The sequence below is a fragment of the Zerene cesonia genome, chromosome 6 (assembly GCF_012273895.1).
Source record: "Zerene cesonia ecotype Mississippi chromosome 6, Zerene_cesonia_1.1, whole genome shotgun sequence".
NCBI lineage: Eukaryota > Metazoa > Arthropoda > Insecta > Lepidoptera > Pieridae > Zerene > Zerene cesonia.
The window spans coordinates 3145728-3164264 of NC_052107.1; the positions used below are offsets into that span (position 1 = coordinate 3145728).

The 18537-nt window shown below is 31.8% G+C and overlaps 1 protein-coding gene across 10 annotated transcripts in view; it reads left to right on the forward strand.

Annotated features, from left to right (window-relative positions):
- The window catches only part of LOC119840519 (tropomodulin-1), a 48334-nt gene that overhangs the window by 10092 nt on the left and 19705 nt on the right, over positions 1 to 18537 (forward strand). For 3 of the 10 annotated variants that reach the window (XR_005288314.1, XR_005288315.1, XM_038367175.1), the window contains exon 1: positions 7656 to 7964. The exons of 1 other annotated variant lie outside the window; for it this stretch is intronic. Coding sequence is in view for 5 of the 9 variants with exons in the window: in XM_038367175.1 (XP_038223103.1) it covers positions 7839 to 7964 (126 nt within the window). In the remaining 4 variants the exon portion in view is untranslated. Of the gene's footprint in view, positions 1 to 7655; positions 7965 to 18537 lie in introns of those variants that run through there. 6 more of the 10 variants (XM_038367178.1, XM_038367174.1, XR_005288317.1 and 3 more) reach the window with 4 other exon arrangements.

Consider the following 18537-nt stretch of genomic DNA (forward strand, 5'->3'; position numbering starts at 1 on the left):
ATAATCATCAAGAATAAACGAAATCGAAGACTTTAGTTGTTTTTATCAACTATAACCATCATACAGTCCACAACACTAGACATACATAAATAAAAGTGATGCATATTACTTATGAAATATTTGTATATTAACAAATTATCATTGTGTGAGTAGGTACCGCTTTGTATCTATTACTTATAATCACTGATGTCTCTGTTAAACCTGTATAGAATGTAATCGTATCCTCTTTATTTAACGACTACGATCAAAAGATACTTATATGAATATAATTATATATATGTTTTTTTCAAAGCTACAATAGAGTCGTCGGGATATGAGCCTTAAAATTTAAAACAAACTAATAACATACTAGAATGGACTGAAGTATCACTTTGGACCTGGAGAGAAATTAAATTAAACATTTCGCTTTCCTGTCTTCAACAAAGCACATCACAAACGCTACGTTTTAATGAAACTTTACACATGAACAGCCCCCTGCGGTCATTGACTCGTGACTAACACCCCACGGCACCCACATGGCTTCAAACTGGCGATAATCTATAAATAAAGCTTAATTTCGAGCGAAAATAGAGCAATCTTCAATTCTTATAAAAACGACATGTTTTTAATTTCTTGTCAACATTTAGAGCAACGCCCGAAAGTTATTTATGATATGTATAAAAATATTTATGCTAATGTGCGTTGAATGTTTCAGATCAGATATTTTGCAAATTAATCTTCATTACAATTGATGATTTTATTTTAACTCTTTATTTATCCTACATTATGATGTTCGTCAAGCGTAATGTATGATTAATTTATAGATAATGAAGCAGTTAAAAATGGATGGATCATACATTTTCATATTTTATACTAATCCGGTATTTTTATTATCTGCACGCTTTTCTCTTTAATTGATAGCTTGAAAGCTATTCGTGAAGAAATGATGTTCGGGGATGGATTTTAATGTATGTTGATTTCAAGAACTTTATTACAGTTAATTAATACCAATAACTAAATGGATAATAATTGAAATCTTTTAACATACGACTGTATTGTATGTATTTCAAATGCGTTAGATTTGTTATTTATTTTAAAACGAAACTTTAACTTTGTAACATTTTCTATAAAATGTCTTTGTTCTCTTTGCAACTCGTACATCGTACACTGCATGAAATGGTAAGCACACATTGCTGAAACAATTTAATGTTCGACCCAAATGCAGCCGGGATTAATGAGTCAGCGAGGTCGGCCAATGGACTTTTTTCTTAATAAAACATTAACGGAATGACAAATCGCTTCGAATAACTCTCCTCACAATGCCAATTGTGATTCATATTTCAATTTCACATGTTATCTTCATGAAATAATGCGTATACTTATATGCAGAGCATATTCTAACGGGTGTTAACAAAGATATAATGAACTACGCAGTTGGCTTCATATTAGGCAGGCTTGAAGTAACAATTTCACTTAATCTAGTATGCGTTTCCGCGTTTACGCGTTACATTTTTAAAGGTTGATACATTATGTGTACTGAAGATGACAATAAAAAAAAATCAACCATAAAGTCGTTATTTATTAGGTGATGCCCATTCATAAACAAGAGATACATTTGTACAGAAGTAGGTTTGCGATTGAATGACCATTTTAAAAGCTGACGACTTAGTTTCTTCTTATTTCTAAGTATAACTACATATTATTCCGTTGTATAACAGTCGAACAGCGTAACAAAATGTAGGCGAACATCCAATATCAGGCCCGTCTCCCTGCAGTGAGGGCCGATTAGGATAATGTTTATTATATCACTGTGAATGTCGACATTGACGAATACACACCGGTGAATGCTAACTTACACATGGGATATACAGTGAACTTATATTTCGATAAACTGTTAGATGTACTTAAAGTAAATGAAGAACACGTATTTTTAATTGATCGCATGTTTCATTTAAATGATCAAGTGCCCGCGGTACCGTAGCGACGAAAAACAGGATGTACAACAATACATTTTGTTTGTGCTACCTTTGTTTTAACTGGACTATCATTACGCGTTGAAAGGTTTATAGACCGCTGCGTTTGAGAACTATCAAACGCCTATTTATAATCTACGGCAATCTATTTCGATATATTGCATAATGCGACAACAGGGACCAATTAGCTATTAATTATGCGAGCGTTTCTGCGCCCACTCAGCTGTCCGTCACATTACAGTCACATTTGAGATGTTGCGAAATGTGTAAGCTCATTCAATAAACTAAATTGACGTATCATAAATAATAGAACCCAGCGTCACGAATCAGGCATGTAATGCAAGAAGCAGATAATATCTTTGGACTCTTTTTGAAGAAAACTTATATCATGCATCAAGGTAAGATAAGTTAATTTCTCTCAACTGCTATAACTTTATTAGAACTTATACTTATGATCATATATCTCAAAGTTTATCAATGCGTGCGGAGTTTAAGATACGACTACGTTAACAAACTACTATCGCATAATTTTGTTATAAGTCAGTTGAGTTCCAAGAATAATTCACAATGATAACGAGGCATTCATGATTCCATCAGAACATTTTGAATCGATTCACATTTCACAATGGATCTTTTAAAATTGTAGTATCTGTGATACTACATTTAAACATTGTAGGCATTTCTGACGGAAATGATAGCCAATAATTTGTAAGTGTTAACCGTTTGGTTACCGTCAATTTACAAGGATTTTCCCTTCTCCATGCATCGATTACATTACTTCCTAGTCGAAGATTCTTTGGCATGGTTCTGTTCAGCCCACACTGTGACGATTCTATGTATATTTCACGAAACCACAGCTCATTATGACGCGGCAACCTACGTGTCATTTACGTTTTGTTAATCACACATTGCTTTTAAAGTTCAACACTCATTGTTATATTAGTTATTTGCATCACACTTTTTACACCCACAGATAAAGAACAAATGTCATTTAATAAGATTATAAACACTTTTACACAATGCACAGATTTAGATTTCCATAACAATATATAACAAGGCACAAAATGACGTTTTTATCACTTTAAACTGTCTGCCAGTCAACCTTGGGATATGAGAAAAAGTAAAACACTGAAATCATTATTCATTAGTATTTTTAATATACATATACTTGTAGTTCTTAATTTCATATTGTAGTTACCTAGTTACTATACCTGGCACCTAGTACCTGCATAAAGAGGACTAGTGTTGATCAAAAGATTATAGAGAAAAAGTCAAAGTGAAATTTGAGATAACAATGTTAACTAAAATAATATATAGGCGCTAAAACAAACAATTTGAACAAATTAAAAGAACATAACAATGAAATTGCACATCTTAGTCCCTACAGTTATGCAAAACGTGACCAATTAGACGTGATCTGGTTTCACTGAAGGGAAAAACTCTACCGTATCAACTTGTGATTCTAAACCGTTACTTTCTCTTGCTACATTAACATATAATATAGGATTCACATCACGGGCTTGAGACAACACAATAGACATGTTAATTGCATTATAAATGACTTGCTATTTTCTATTGTGCAACTTTTAATCTGTTACTACGGTAGATTCACTTTTTATAGTTAGATGTATTTAAAAACAACCAACTGTACTGTACTGTACTGTACTATAAGGGGGCGTCAATAAATTACATGAGGTGTTTAAGGGGGGAGGGGGTCAAGTAAAATCTTTCCAAATCTCACTTGCGGGAAAGGGGGTTTTAATAAATATCCTGGAAAATGTCTCACGTAATTTATGGACGCTCCCTAATGTTATTTTTATCTACGATAAGACTAGCATGTCGAATTGGTATTTTTCAATTTTCTATAACCTGTTGTACTTAGAATTCTAATGTCCAATACTTTAAAGAAAGTAATTTTATTTCAATTTCTAATTCAAATCTGAATAGAAATACATTTTTATCACGCTGATGTTAGCTTGATCTGTACGAATGTATGTTTTTATGTAACCAACTCCTTTAAACTTCGAAACTTTAGACAATTCTCAGGAATCGGTGACAATATAATCTTTTTATGACCTTAGACTTTATCTTAATATATATATTGCATAGGATCGCCATATTTAAATAATTTCCTTACGTATACTCTGTATTAGAGCAATGGTGACAATTTAGTTGATTCGATTCTATCATTAAATCGTTTTTTATTATTATTTAACTTTATTAATGTATATTATTTTTTCGTAAAAGCTATGAGTCATACAAGCTTTTGCAGTCACGACCCTCGTATTGTCGATGTTTTGCAGAAAATGGTAATTATGATGCACATGCAAGCACGAACGAAAATATATTATTAATAGTGAATCGTGACTCGTGACAACGTTTGATCAATGTGGCGACAAAGGTTATTGGCACTTGGCAAGATATTGTTTCCGATAATCGATTTGCCCTTTACGCCATGTTGTGTGCAGTGGTGTTCAGAAAACTCTTGATTTTAGATAATTTATTGTTTATTACCCGTATTGATTGGATTTTACATTTAGGTTAGTAAGTTTGGTTGATTTTGCTTCTCTAAGAATTAGATGAAATGTTTGATCTTCAGATCAGACGTAATAATACAATTTTTAAACAAAAATGTTCAATTACAGTCTGTATCTTCAATAAAACTTTCGTAATGTACAAAATATATTTCATAAAACCTACAAAATTATAACATAAAACTTAGACTCAAACCCGAATTTCATTTATCCCTCTTTACGATAGATGTCGCTAGGCGCACTACGTTCACAACAAAAGCTTACGCAAGCGAAGTTTGTGGATTGAGTCATAGGCGATAGAAATAATAATAATTCTTCATTCAGACGCGCCTGAACAGTGAAACAGTAAGCCAAGGTTATTTCAAAACCTTATAAATGCTTAAAAATGTCTTCATTTGATTATTATAAAACTGTTAAAATATCAGGAGAACCATTAGCATTCTTAAGCAAATTAAAAAACGAATAAAATAAAATAAAATTAAAGGTCCGAGATACATTTTAAACTGAAATTCCGTGGTGTAGTATCTTGCGACATTTACAAGAAAACGAGCAATCATTGAATTTTCAAATGATTCATACTTAGAGCGCCAAGCCAACAAATGTAAAGATAATTATATACAAGGATACCCATTTTGTGACGATTATTTACTTCCTATTTGTCGTAAATAGACGTGGCGTGGCGGCGCATGATATGTGCTCGGGCACATGCAGTAATAAACAACATCTGCAGTCTCGTGCACTTTATATAAGTAGGTACCTATGAGATTAAAAACGCATTATAATTAATGAAAATAACTAATGGTTTCCTACATGTTTTTGCGTTGGATCATCATTATTATCCTCCTATGAGGTTTAGGCGAATAGTGAAAACTTATTGATGATCACCGGTATAAAAATAAATATAACTTAAGCTTAATTTGAATTTAATTTTCTTTCATTTTAATATCATTACAAATATCTGTGAAGAGACTCATAAATGTCAATTTTATTTATTTATTACATGACAGTTTTTTACTATGTCGCAAAGAGGAAAAAGAAGGTTTTTTATTTCTTTTTTCACTTTCACTTTTTATAAAATAAATTATTCGCGATTAATAAAATTTCAACAATATTTTTAATATTAATAACATAATATTAAAATGTCATAGAAAACGATATTTTGTAAAATAGAAAGTGTGTCTCAATAATAATTTATGACAGAGAATTCATAAGCGTTTTATGATATTAAATTCGTTTATGGAATGTGTGTTGACCTTACGGGTACAAAATTTAACACAGAAGTAACAAATCTTATTAATAACCACAGATAATATAATACTATGCAGTAGTAATAACAATAATTATATAGTTCATATTATTTGCAGTAGAGACAAACGAATATTTATCGATATATTTACTAACAAAGTTGTTACAATAAGCTGAAATAAAATAATGTATTGGCTAAAAGCAACAGAGGTTCCGCGGTCAATGCCTTCGACTTCAATATAAAAGTCAAGGATTTGAGATTAGACAAGTGTGCCAAATAATAGAAATTTTCCATTAATACATCATTCAGTTCCCTGTCGCTTCCATAGATATTGAAAGAAATCGTAATGATAATTGAATATTATCCTAAAAATACAAAACTCTGACGGCTTCTAAGATCTGTCAAAACAAGCACACTTGGTCAATGTGATTAATGTAGACTTTAAAGTTGTGTTCTTGCTATTTTTGTCGCTTTATGAAATTACTAGCTGCGCCCCGCTGTTACCGGCGTAAGTCTATATCCCGTATGAATATCGCGATAAAAAGTTGCCTATTCCAGTTGTCCAGATATCTATATTCTATGTACCCGTACTCCGTCCAGTAGGTTTTTCGTAAAGGGTAACAAACATATATACACATACACATACATCCATCCTCACAAACTTTCGCATTTATAATATTAGTGGGAAGTAGGATTAACAAATTTAAATTATCAATTATGAAATATGGGAATATGGGGGAAATATTCAAGTTCAATTAATAAACTTTATATTTTATAGTAACAGTTTCGTAAGATGGCTTCACATTAAGCCCATTTATTAGGATATTTGTAAATCTTTCGTGATTTCGAAATAACAAGTTACTAAATTTTAAATTAGCTTTTTAATGTTGAGCATCTTCATAGTACATTTATCGCAGTAGTCACTAAATATACGTCAATACTTGCTATCCAGTAAACGGCTCTTTTAATTCAATTTGTGATTTACAGGTAAGTCACCTTGGATGATGAAAGACGTCAATGCGGAAAATGGCCGCAGATCAAATCATATTAGAAACATCACGTGAGTTTTGACGACTTTATACGAATTCTTTTTATAAATACTCATTTTATGTGTATGTAGTTTTAAATTAGTGGTTAGGTATAGATAACATATGCCGAAGCATCCCAACCAAATGTAAACATCTTAGTTCTCACTCATGCTACAAAGTTTCATAAAATCAAGTTTAAACGCAATTTGACCCATATACCAAAAAATGGATATTAAAGATGCAACATCTCTTAAATTCATTTGAGATTATCTGATTATTATAGCTAAGTACGCGTAAGTGAAAATGGACTTTAATTATGTGATGTAAAAATCGATTTTCATTAAACTTTACATTATTACGAAGTGTTAGAAGAGCCGCGTTTATACTAAGTGGAAAGCTGTCGGCGCCTACGCTTTGAATGTGGATGGTAGCATACAATATGTTTTATATTAAAATTATAAAGAATCTAACAACGATTAAATCAATTTCTTTTCTAAGAGTTTTTTTTTTTAATCTCAACTACGTGTTGTCAACATTTGAAAATTTTATTTCAATACTGATAGATCCAAAATAAACGTGCAAAAGAAATTTTATTGTCTCTTCATCCATTTAACACACAGCGCATACAGCAGTGGCAGCGAAAACAATAACTGTCTCATAAAACTTCGTCATACGCGTATGGGAACTCGCGTATAAAATGGCAAAACGCCGTGCGAAGCAAAATTATTATTAAGTATAAATCTAGTTTTATTTGCGTAAAGGTCGCAACGACACTTAGCTCTTTTGACTAGATCGTCCAACTAATAATAATCCCGCATGTGAAATGTTTTGGCTGGTGGTTTTTGTTCGCGGCGGTTATTTCAGTTTTCCAGTAGGATTCCGGGCAAGATCAGCTCTGGCCGTCTCCGCCGTGCAATTTAATAACACAATCGTAAATGAAGTAACCCGCCCTAAGGCGCTATAGACTATCGGTGGACAGTCCCAATAATGGATACAAAACGATGTTGATCGAGTGCCTCTGTGAATCAGTGATTTAATGTGTGAAATTGGGTGATTGTGACGAGTTCATTTAGGCAAAATGACGGAATTCTTTGGCTCTTGGAGCAATAAAGATGACGAAGGCGAAGAAGTTGAGGAAACAGTGGAGACTGTGGAAACAGTCACCACAACTAGGACCACAAGGAAGCAATCGCACGTGCCGTCTGTAAGTCTTGATATTGGTGGAAATTCTATTCCAACCGAGCGTCCTTGATCGTGACTGCCGCAGGTGTATTTTTGCCACCACGAATTATTTAGCACCGCTCTGGTATTTAACGATAATTTTCACTTCACCTGCCTTTGATCTTGGCAAATCCTGCATCCTCTTCGAGCGGGTGATATATTCTCTCTCTAGCATCATTGTTGAGGTGTTTATTTTGGACAAGTGGAGCAGTTTGATGTCATGGACGGTGTCACTGCAAGCTTTGATATAAGCCAGAACACGGCAAGGTGAAGGCGACGTATATGTCACGAAAATCTTTTTAAAATCAAATGACGCACTGACTAACTACCTCTAAAAATACAGAATCTTCTAATGTTGAATTCTGAATGTGCTCGTATACAATAATATTTTTATATCACGGGAACATTCCAACTGTTTCTCAACGTTGTATTTTAGGAGAAAGATAAAATATGTATTAGTTAACATTAATTATTCGCTGTTCAGTTTCAGCGTTCATTGAAGGTTGTTTCGTATTTTAAGATTTTACCTAGGAAAAATGCATTCTGTACCTATCGTTAAACGTTAAATATATTCTGTTTAAATTTCTATTAACTACAATAATATTGAATTCAAAATAATACAAATCGTTGTTAAAAATTTAAAGTATTGAGATATCTATCATATTAAAAAACCAGTACCTAATATACCTATTTTAAAGCTTCCTTATTAGTATCTCACTCTCAGTTTTATGTGAGAAGGTTGAAAGTACAGTCAGTTTATCACTCCAAGAACTTAAATGAACCATTGTTTGAGGAACACAAAAGTACAAAAGGCTATTCACGTTCTCTAAGTAACAACGTTACATTGTGTACGCATTATTTCCAAGTTGCCAACCATTTTTAATTATCAGAATGTGTCCTTAATAATAAATGTCTTATTTGCCTGCTAATCCAGTTAATGAACTATGAAAATTGAGATATATCCTACATAATACATATAAAATAAAATAAAAACTAAGGTACAGAAATAATTCTAAAGACGAATGTCAAAAAGTTGCAATATTATTTCCATAATTCCCGAAGAGAATTATGATTCCCTCCGTGAATTTAACTCAAATATCAAATATCCATTAATAGAATGGTAAATTGTTTCAATTATTTTAGAGCTAGTGTTAATTCTAGCCAGTAGCCGAAACAAGGTTCTTAGAAAATGTAAGGAAAACAAAGCTTTGATTTATTGAGTTGTTCTACATTCTAAAAACACTGCAGTAACTCGACCAGGCTCGCGGGCGCAAATACATTACATTGTAAATACTCCATGAAATTATTGATAACATCTGTCCAGGCCGAAATTTAAATGATATACCATAACAAATAAAGTATCTATGCCATTTAAAATATGGCCATCGTTAATTATTAGTCTTATAAATAATTTTATGTGGGAAAAACAACAAGTTTATGTCACAACAGATAAATCTTAATCATGCTTTAAGGTTGACCTAGAAAGACGGTTATAGAATTTCTGCCAAACTTCATAAATTGTACAAAAACGTGGCTTATTTATAGTTTTATAATATTAATTGATAAAATATACAAATTCGTATGTCTATTGCCCATTGGAACTTTTAAGATCTGTTATTATTAAATGTTATAAATAGTAATCCAATGGATTACAAGTAAGTTTAAAACCAGGAGCAAGATAATTAAGTGAAATGCGTATAATTTAAATAATGTAAAAATATTTTTTTGGTCAAATCGAATGCTAGTTACCTATCCATAGTTAATATAATTAATAAAAAAATGGGAACAAATTACAAATATTTCCTTTCAAACACAAAAATAATCAAAAACGGTTGAAAACCCACGGAGATATTGAGTAATAAACCTAGAAAAATCAGTAGAATTGTGAATCACCGTCACACAAACTGAACAGCTGTACAATATACCTACATTCAGGCTAGGACAAAACAGGTGAAATGGTACTACAACCACCCTTTATTCTCTGCAATTAATTTATGTGCTTTTTTACTTCCCATATTTATTACTAAACATTCTGGAGAACAAAGAGTTAAATTTTTACACTTCTAGACACAAGTAGGTTAGGTGCGTACAATCAACGTAATACGTAGCAAAAGGTGAGGAATGTCTCGTATATTTCTAGCATAGTTTCACCACAAATATAAACATTTAGTCGTTTGAGGGCGTCCGAGCATCGACCCCGACTGCAATTTGCCCCTTTCTGCGTTTCTTACTTATTTAATAGAAACAAACGAATTGGGCGATAAATATACGTTGTTTTTTACATGTATTTTAATTGGCAGATTTTTTTGTTTTTCTTATTGATCGCGACCTTGATGTGATATAAAAAACTTAATTAAATGGGATTGTACGAGTTTTTTTCAACCATAACGATTCTTATTACTGATCCCGTTATAAGATGTGCAATTAATACTGAATTAAGGGCACACGTGTTGTTTAAACTTTTTATGGAATACGATAAGCAAGCATATGGCGTTTCTTGGGTTAATAGAATCTCTTCGAACATGTTGCACTTGCCTATAAGAATTTTGCAAAAATAATACCCTCTTAATATTGTTTCACTTAAGACATGACTGTTATCTCCAACCTGAAAAGGTTTAAGCAAATTCTCACACTTAGATATTATACTAAAGTTACTACAAGTGTGATTTTAAATAATTAGGATTAGCGCAAATAAATACAATATTTTTGATTGCAAACAGCTTAGACTTTCACTCTCAGAATAAATTATTATAATAGAATTTATCATATAATCGAAAATAAATTAATAAATCTTAGCTGAATTTGCCATTATCTTTAATCAAAACAAAGAACTTCTGTATCAACAAACTTCATATTTCCACATTATTTAGTGTGTAGTTTTTATAATGTGCGCATTTAATAGTTATCCAAGCGCTTACAAAGTTATGATGAAAATTTGAGAATTCATTATGTCGTTAAAATACAATTATGCGACATAAAATTAGACTGAATACTTTAGTTTGTTTACAACCTTGATTTAATAACTTCTTTTTATTTATATTTGCATCTGAGTTGGTGGCTCACCTGATGGTTAGTCATTAGCAGAAGTTGGTTGTAAATCCATTGGCCGCCTTTAGTTAAGCGATAATAAAAGGATGGACAACCAGAATGAAGGAATGGACTGGAAAAAGAAACGGGCTACTTCCTACCTTCCCCACTCACCGTACGAAATACTTACCATTTATTACTTTATATTATTTCTCTTTACTAGCCTTTTGTCTTCTCATAATTTTGTATTGAAAGCAAAACAATCAGTTTCGTGCAACCAATAACTTCTTTCTTTATCAAATGTAGCAATAAATCCTTATCAAAGCAATAGGCATGAAAAATTGATTTGCAATATGCCATGATAACGTTTTACCTACGTTAACTCAGTGCTGAAGTTCCATGTCATAGATCGACTAATTAGAGTTCTTGGTATGTGTTATCATGTTAGTAGACTTACCTACTTACCGACCTACAGTACAGTAATAACAACTTTATTTACTGTTATGTCGGAGGTACTCCTCAATTTCCACACGTATTTATTAAATACGATCTAACTCAATGAATATATTATAACAATTTTAGTTTATGTAATGAAGTTATCCATACGGTCTTCTTGATCTCCATACTTTTATAAAACCTTTACAAATTGTGTGACTTTTTTTTTTACAATTAAAAATTTATTTGAATAATGAGATAAGAAATTATTCAGTTATATGTCATACTATAAAATTATATTAAGTGACCCCAATTATTATTATAAGAGATGATAGACTTCTTTAAGTTTTTGCTTATAATAAATAATAGCGTTAGAGAGACAGAGACAGAGTGGAGCATACTAAATGGTATCGGGGCAGGTTACAGCCATGCCCATGCATGATAGATATGAATTCCTATTTCTTATATCATATTGTATGAACAAGTTTATTACTTAAAGGTAATGCAAGTTGCTATAAAACTATTTAAGAATACAGGAGAGATATTTAAGGTCTAATCAAAATTTTTGCCTGCTTGTGTTGTTGTTTATAAGAATGCCCTTTATTAAAACTAATGGATATGTATTTTCAAAAATTTACAAGAAAAATAAGAGAACCGTGTAAGAAAACAGGTTTTTGAATAATATTGATACTTTTGACATGAAACTCTGTCGTGGTATTCATACAATTCCTTGGAGCCATGGGCAAGTAGCGTAGTCATACTAACCAATCAAATTTAGTTGCAGTTGTATATTGTCTTATCATTATGTGTATAATACTCTCCATAATACTCGGTTACCTCCAGAAGGAAAGCAACCGGTCTTTTGGAAGGCTTGCGTGGGGACACAAATCCAGCACGCAGAGGCCCTTTAGAAAATTGAATGTGTCGTGGGACACTAGCCGCAGCCTACCCATGACTGCTCTATAGAGATACAGCCCTGTGCAGTTGGCGGCTGATGTAGGACTATTGCAAAAAATGGAACGGATCAAAACTGGGCTATGGAAAGTGGTGTTCGATAGATTAGTAGTTTGATAGGTTGGTAGTTGTTTGGTTGGATTGGTAGGTCGCGAAACTATAAGCGTCTATGTTGTATAATATTGCATTGAACCTTAAAAATTTATAGATAAACCCTAATATACATGTAGCAAATGACACTAATTTACATTGCCTACAGTTCTTAAAAATTACTACAACGATAAGCTTAATTTTGAATCTTAATCCTTTCAATATAAACTTCAATTTATCGATGCAATTGTGTACTTTAAGACGTGGATGATACAGACGAATTTAATACAAAATCTTGCCTTCTTTCTGGTTCAGTGTACTCATAAAATTTCGTCAGACTGGACGAGCGCGTTGACAGCACACGAAAGTGCTAATAGCTTGCGACAAACAAACTAAATACGTTGTTATGTTTGCGAGCCAAAGAGAATTAAATGGTAAAAACGTTAATTTTTGTTATTATTTTTAGTTATAAAAAATTTGGAAGCTATGTGTAAACAATGCAATTGAAGCGACATGAAATTATGAAAATAGAGCAGTAAATTAGGTTATCTGCGGAATATTGACAGTTGTTAGTCTTTAAAATAGTTTATGCGTCGTATTGATGGAACTGCATCTTAGAATTTTTGTTTTTTTCACATTCACTAGCTCAACTTCTATTTACTCTTAAATTAAATTTTTTGAATCAATCTATAGGACTAGTGCATCTTAAATCTATTCTGAAATAATATTTCAATACGTCTTTAGACAAATGCAAATATCTAAAATGTTCAATTCACAAATTCTTTTTTTATTGCGGTTTGAGGAATATCCCACACAAAGGCATTTTGGGATAGTAAGATAAGAAGTACGGATAATCTCAAATACAGTACTGAGTTGAACATGTTATTAGAAAGATCTAATCTTATCTCCCAGGTTTACAATAGCGTTTTATGAAAGATTGGAATAGGACCGCCTCCTTAGTAATTAGTATTGTCACAGATAACATAATTTAAGTAATTTAATAATTTAACTATACTATATTTTTTTTGTAGTGGAAAGCGGTTAAATGTTAAACCGAGCGGACCTGGGTTTGATTCCCGGCGGGGACTAAGAAAAGTTTGTCTCGTTCTAGCAGGACATATAACCTATCACCTAATTGTCCGTAAAGAAAATCGATCAGTGAAACAGATGTATGTATGTAATACATCTGCAACATATCATACCCCACCAGGAGACACGAGAATTCACGTTTACTATAAAATATACACACAGAGCTCTTGTATTTATCAGTATAGATATATATTACAGTATATTATTAAGTTTCCATAACTACTGTAAAAAAGCTGTGTGTTGTAAAAGAAAGTTTTAAATGTAGATCATAAGGTAATTATTTTTGATACTGTTATGATAAAATTCCTTAAGATGTTATGCAGAAAGGTTTAAAAATATAATTTTAAGCTTGATTTATAAAAGCTTTGTTGAGCGATCATCGGAGGATGACGTCGAAACATATAGAAAATTTACAAGTCAATAAATTTCTTCGCACATTCTATCACACTGGCGGGGTTCAATATAACAAAGTGTAGAAAAACAATAGAAAATAATATATAGGTGTAACATTTGTATAGCTGTCTTCACGCAAAAAAGTACTCTCCACTGAGTTCACAAAGTTTAAAATCGCTGAACAATGTTCTTTAGATACAACGTTATAGAATGACTTCAGGTCGATTCGAAAATAGCACGGACGGCTACGTCCCGCGAGATAGGTACATTTTTGGAAGTCAAATAAAAAGTATGCTCTAAAAATAACCCAAATGCAAGGTTAAAAAAATAAATAGCGTTGACAGAAAGAACCGTTAGAACAATGCTTAAATTAACAGATTACTACATTACAAATGATGGAAAATCAACTAGACCCAAATTGTACTCACAACTTACGAAAGCACACTAATTATTAATTTATTTATCTGTAAATGGTTAAATAAGTATTAGGTATCATTTTAATGAGATTTTTACAGAACAACAACACAACAAACAACTGTAAAATCAGAATTTTCACTTGATATACCTAAATACATACTATTTTTTTAGGTATAACAATTATTCTTAAAATATATCTTATAATTAATAAGTGCTAGGATTTCCAACACCTTTAGTAAATATGCGTCTATACTTTATAAAATCTAAACGATTGTTGTTTACATTAACAAAGCACGCCTTTAAATTTTAAAATAAGCATCTATAACATATTCATAATGCAGTAAGCTATTGCAGAAGAAACAAAGAAGGATACTCATTACAATACGTCATACATACAGTCCTTAATCCGTAAGGATTATATCGATTTCCCGTTTCCCTGCGTCAAATGAAATGAGTTAGTCGACGCGCAACCACTAATCCAAGGCTAAATCTGCCTCAGAACATCAACATTACCATTATATTGTAGGTACTTAAACCGTGCAGAAACACGATCGAGTACACACATGACGCAAATGCTGCAATTCAATTAATAACATTGATATTTATCAGATATAACAAGCCTATTTTATATACGTTGACATCTAAAGGGTGGAGGGAACGAATATTCAGCTGTTTGAAGATACATGTTGTTATAAATATTAAAAACACTCGTTATTATGAGACAGTAATAAAGTATTTAGGTTTAACGAATCACATATGTCGACATATATCGTGCGAAAATAAATATTGGGAAATAGGAAAATATTTGAATACAGTCTAGTATCCTATTCTCTATGTAAAGTTCGAATAAAACTCTACTTTTAATAGCTTTATTAATTGATTATTCATAATTCTGAGTCCTTTTTTAACTAAAAAATTATGTTTATCCCTAACAGAATATAGTCCGACTATAATTCCAATTATCATATATAATATATTCAATACTAAAATAAATGTTCGCAAATACATATTTTGATGCATTATTATTTTATATTTATCTAATACTTATTCATATATTTTATCCTTCTTGAGAGCACTTTCACCCGTAGTTAATATAAGATGCTTACTTATGTATATGTATATTTAAATTTGATAATTATATAATTTATACGTAAGTGTACTGTCTGTATTAATTGGACGTCGATGTCTGTATGTCCGTGTGTGTGGGTCATTGTAACTCTGAAATGGATCTGAATCGGAGATATGCGATACGTTTTTTTTTATTTGAAAGTCAGTTTCCTTGCAGTGGCTCTTAGCTTTTTTTGATGAAAATCGGTCATAGATGGCGACCGCCGCTAACACTATGAAATTTAAAATTTAAAATGACCGACAACAGCAAAATGCAGTACAGCGAGATTCCTATTTTAGTTTAAAAAATTATAAAAACTATAACAGCTTTTGCTGTTTAAGTAAATTTGGTTGTATTTTGATGAATAAATCAATAAGTCACATAAGCCGTACAGATATTTTGGGAAATACGAGTCGACGCTTGCCCTAGACAACCACTGACCTCGAATTTAGGTCTGTGCTCCCACTTCCCATCTACATTTTTCATCACGCGTATTTAAAAGTTTTTTTGAAATTTATGAGAGCTTTGTCGTATACGTACCTATTACTGTGCTGTAAACACATTCTATGTTGCAACTTTTTATTTCAAAACTATATTTTTCATTATTATATTTAGATATTAAGGATTTACCTTTTTATTATCATCATCATCTTCACCATTAGGCTATCATTAACCACACCAAGTGCGGTTTGGCAGATGTCACGTCATGTCGTCGAACCTTTGACATGCCGGTTTTCTCACGATGTTTTCTTTCACCGTTCCGAGCATTTATAGTTACATGGATAATATATGGATGATGTGTAGACAAATTGAAAATCTATTTCTTCCTTGCTTACTCGCCTGTTCTCGAACACCCGACTTTGACTATTTAATACTTTCAAATTGACATCGTTCAGATAGAGAGGTCTTCATAATTATATTGTACTAGCTACGCCCCGCGGCTTCACTCACGTAAGTCTGTATCCCGAAGAATATCGGGATAAAATTGCCTATATGTTATTCCAGTTGTCCAGATATCTACGTACCGAATTTCATTGCAATCGGTTCAGAAGTTTTTGCGTGAAAGAGCAACAAACATACACACATCCATACAAACTTTCGCATTTATAATATTAGGTTTTTGGCAGAAACACACTGTCTAAGCTTGATAATATAGTAATAATAACAACAATATATCCCTATCTTTTTTCTCTGTTAATGTCAATCATTTTGTTAAATAGTTTTTAGAAATAATTATAATACAGTCGCATAAATGTATAATGCATAACAATGGAGTAACCGTTACATATTAATAACTCAGCAAGTCACGACGCAATCTCTCGTTTCACGCATAAAACGCACGAATATCGCAACTGTCACAAATACATACTTACTCATAAACCTCTGCATTTTATACCATTGCTATAGCGAAATATTAATGATATATTTACATCAAGATGAGAACTTTGATCTAGACTTTTATTGTTATAAATTATTGTTGAATCTGTCGTGGCATACACATACGTGGTCTTAGGAAATGACTCAAATATTTATTAATTCTGACTGTGGGCGGAGGTCGGCCTTGGGTCGACCATCGCGGAATGTCCACTATCCACTTTATTATCTGTTCCTATTTGCCCTATTTATATTCATACATTGGACATTAAAATAATCCAAAAATATGTATGTATTAATGTGAATAAATTTTTTAAACAATCATGTACGTATTTTATGTTCTATTTCTAAAAACTATATTTAACTACCAACACAAAAATAAGTTTATGCGACTTTTTATATGCCAAGAGTACCATTGTTTACCAAGGAAACTTGTTTCTAATACCTATAGTAGGTGATTATATTTTGTTTACAAAAACATTGCCTTATTTTAATTTTACTTACATCTTACCTAATACAGAATTTTTACTGTATTTGTGTTGTTGAAAAGGAATTACTTCAAATTTTAAATATTCTATTAGGTACACAAGACTAAGGTTATGCATTAGTTCTATTTTGATAGGTAAGTAACGACTAAGAATAAAATAAAATTGATTACGTAAATAGCGGTTCCAACACAATATAAATAACCACGATAGCTTTAAATTTTTAACGTAGTACCTCAAAAGCACGGCGTACTAAGCAGTTGCTACCTTTAACCTTTATATAAACCTCAATAAAATAACTAAGAACCATTACAATTTAACTTAATAGTATAATGACAGTAATAAAGATAGGCCATCTATATATTGCCCTGTTCATTGATATTTATTGTAGTTGTAATTTATAGTTAACGATTTTCTAATCGACTGACACAGACGCGATGTCTCATCTCGTTTTAAGTGATTCAGTTAAATGATGATCTAGATGGTTTTACTTTTCAATTTTTTGTACTTTTGTACGATCTATGTTTATAAGATTGACATTGTATTATTTTATTATTTATTATTGCAATATTTTTCCAAAATACTCAATCAATCAAAGGATAAATTTATTTACGTATTATTAAAGGCTAGTATAGGCGATAAATGCAGTGATAGAATAAGTCTACATCGCTATTAACATTTTATTGCAACAAGTAGATATTCAATCAGTCGGTATTATTGAAAACTTGCACTGTTACAACAAAAAGTAAAACAAAATCATAAACTACCTCCCTATATTTTTTGAAAGTAGACCGTTTTAGAATTAGGAATGGGACTATATCACTGTCTAGACTCTTACTATCTCCTGACACAAAAGTTGTACCATGAAATCGCCTTGTTGCGACATGAAATTAAGACAAACATACAAACAAATATTTTTATGTAATTGGTATTCGTAGCGTAAGTCGAATATTACTTAAAGAGGTTATTGGATTTCAAAATTCAACTCATAACTCCTCAACATTCAATATGGTTAAACGCTAATGATAAAAAAAAAAACACTGCGTAAAAAATACATTCATTTACCCAGAATGAATATGGTCATTGCAATAAAAATATGATAAAAGAGAGATTTGACTGTGATTCGACACGATGTTTTGTCGCAAAATTAAAGTGCGAATAGCTTTTTTGTCCTCTGGAATGGA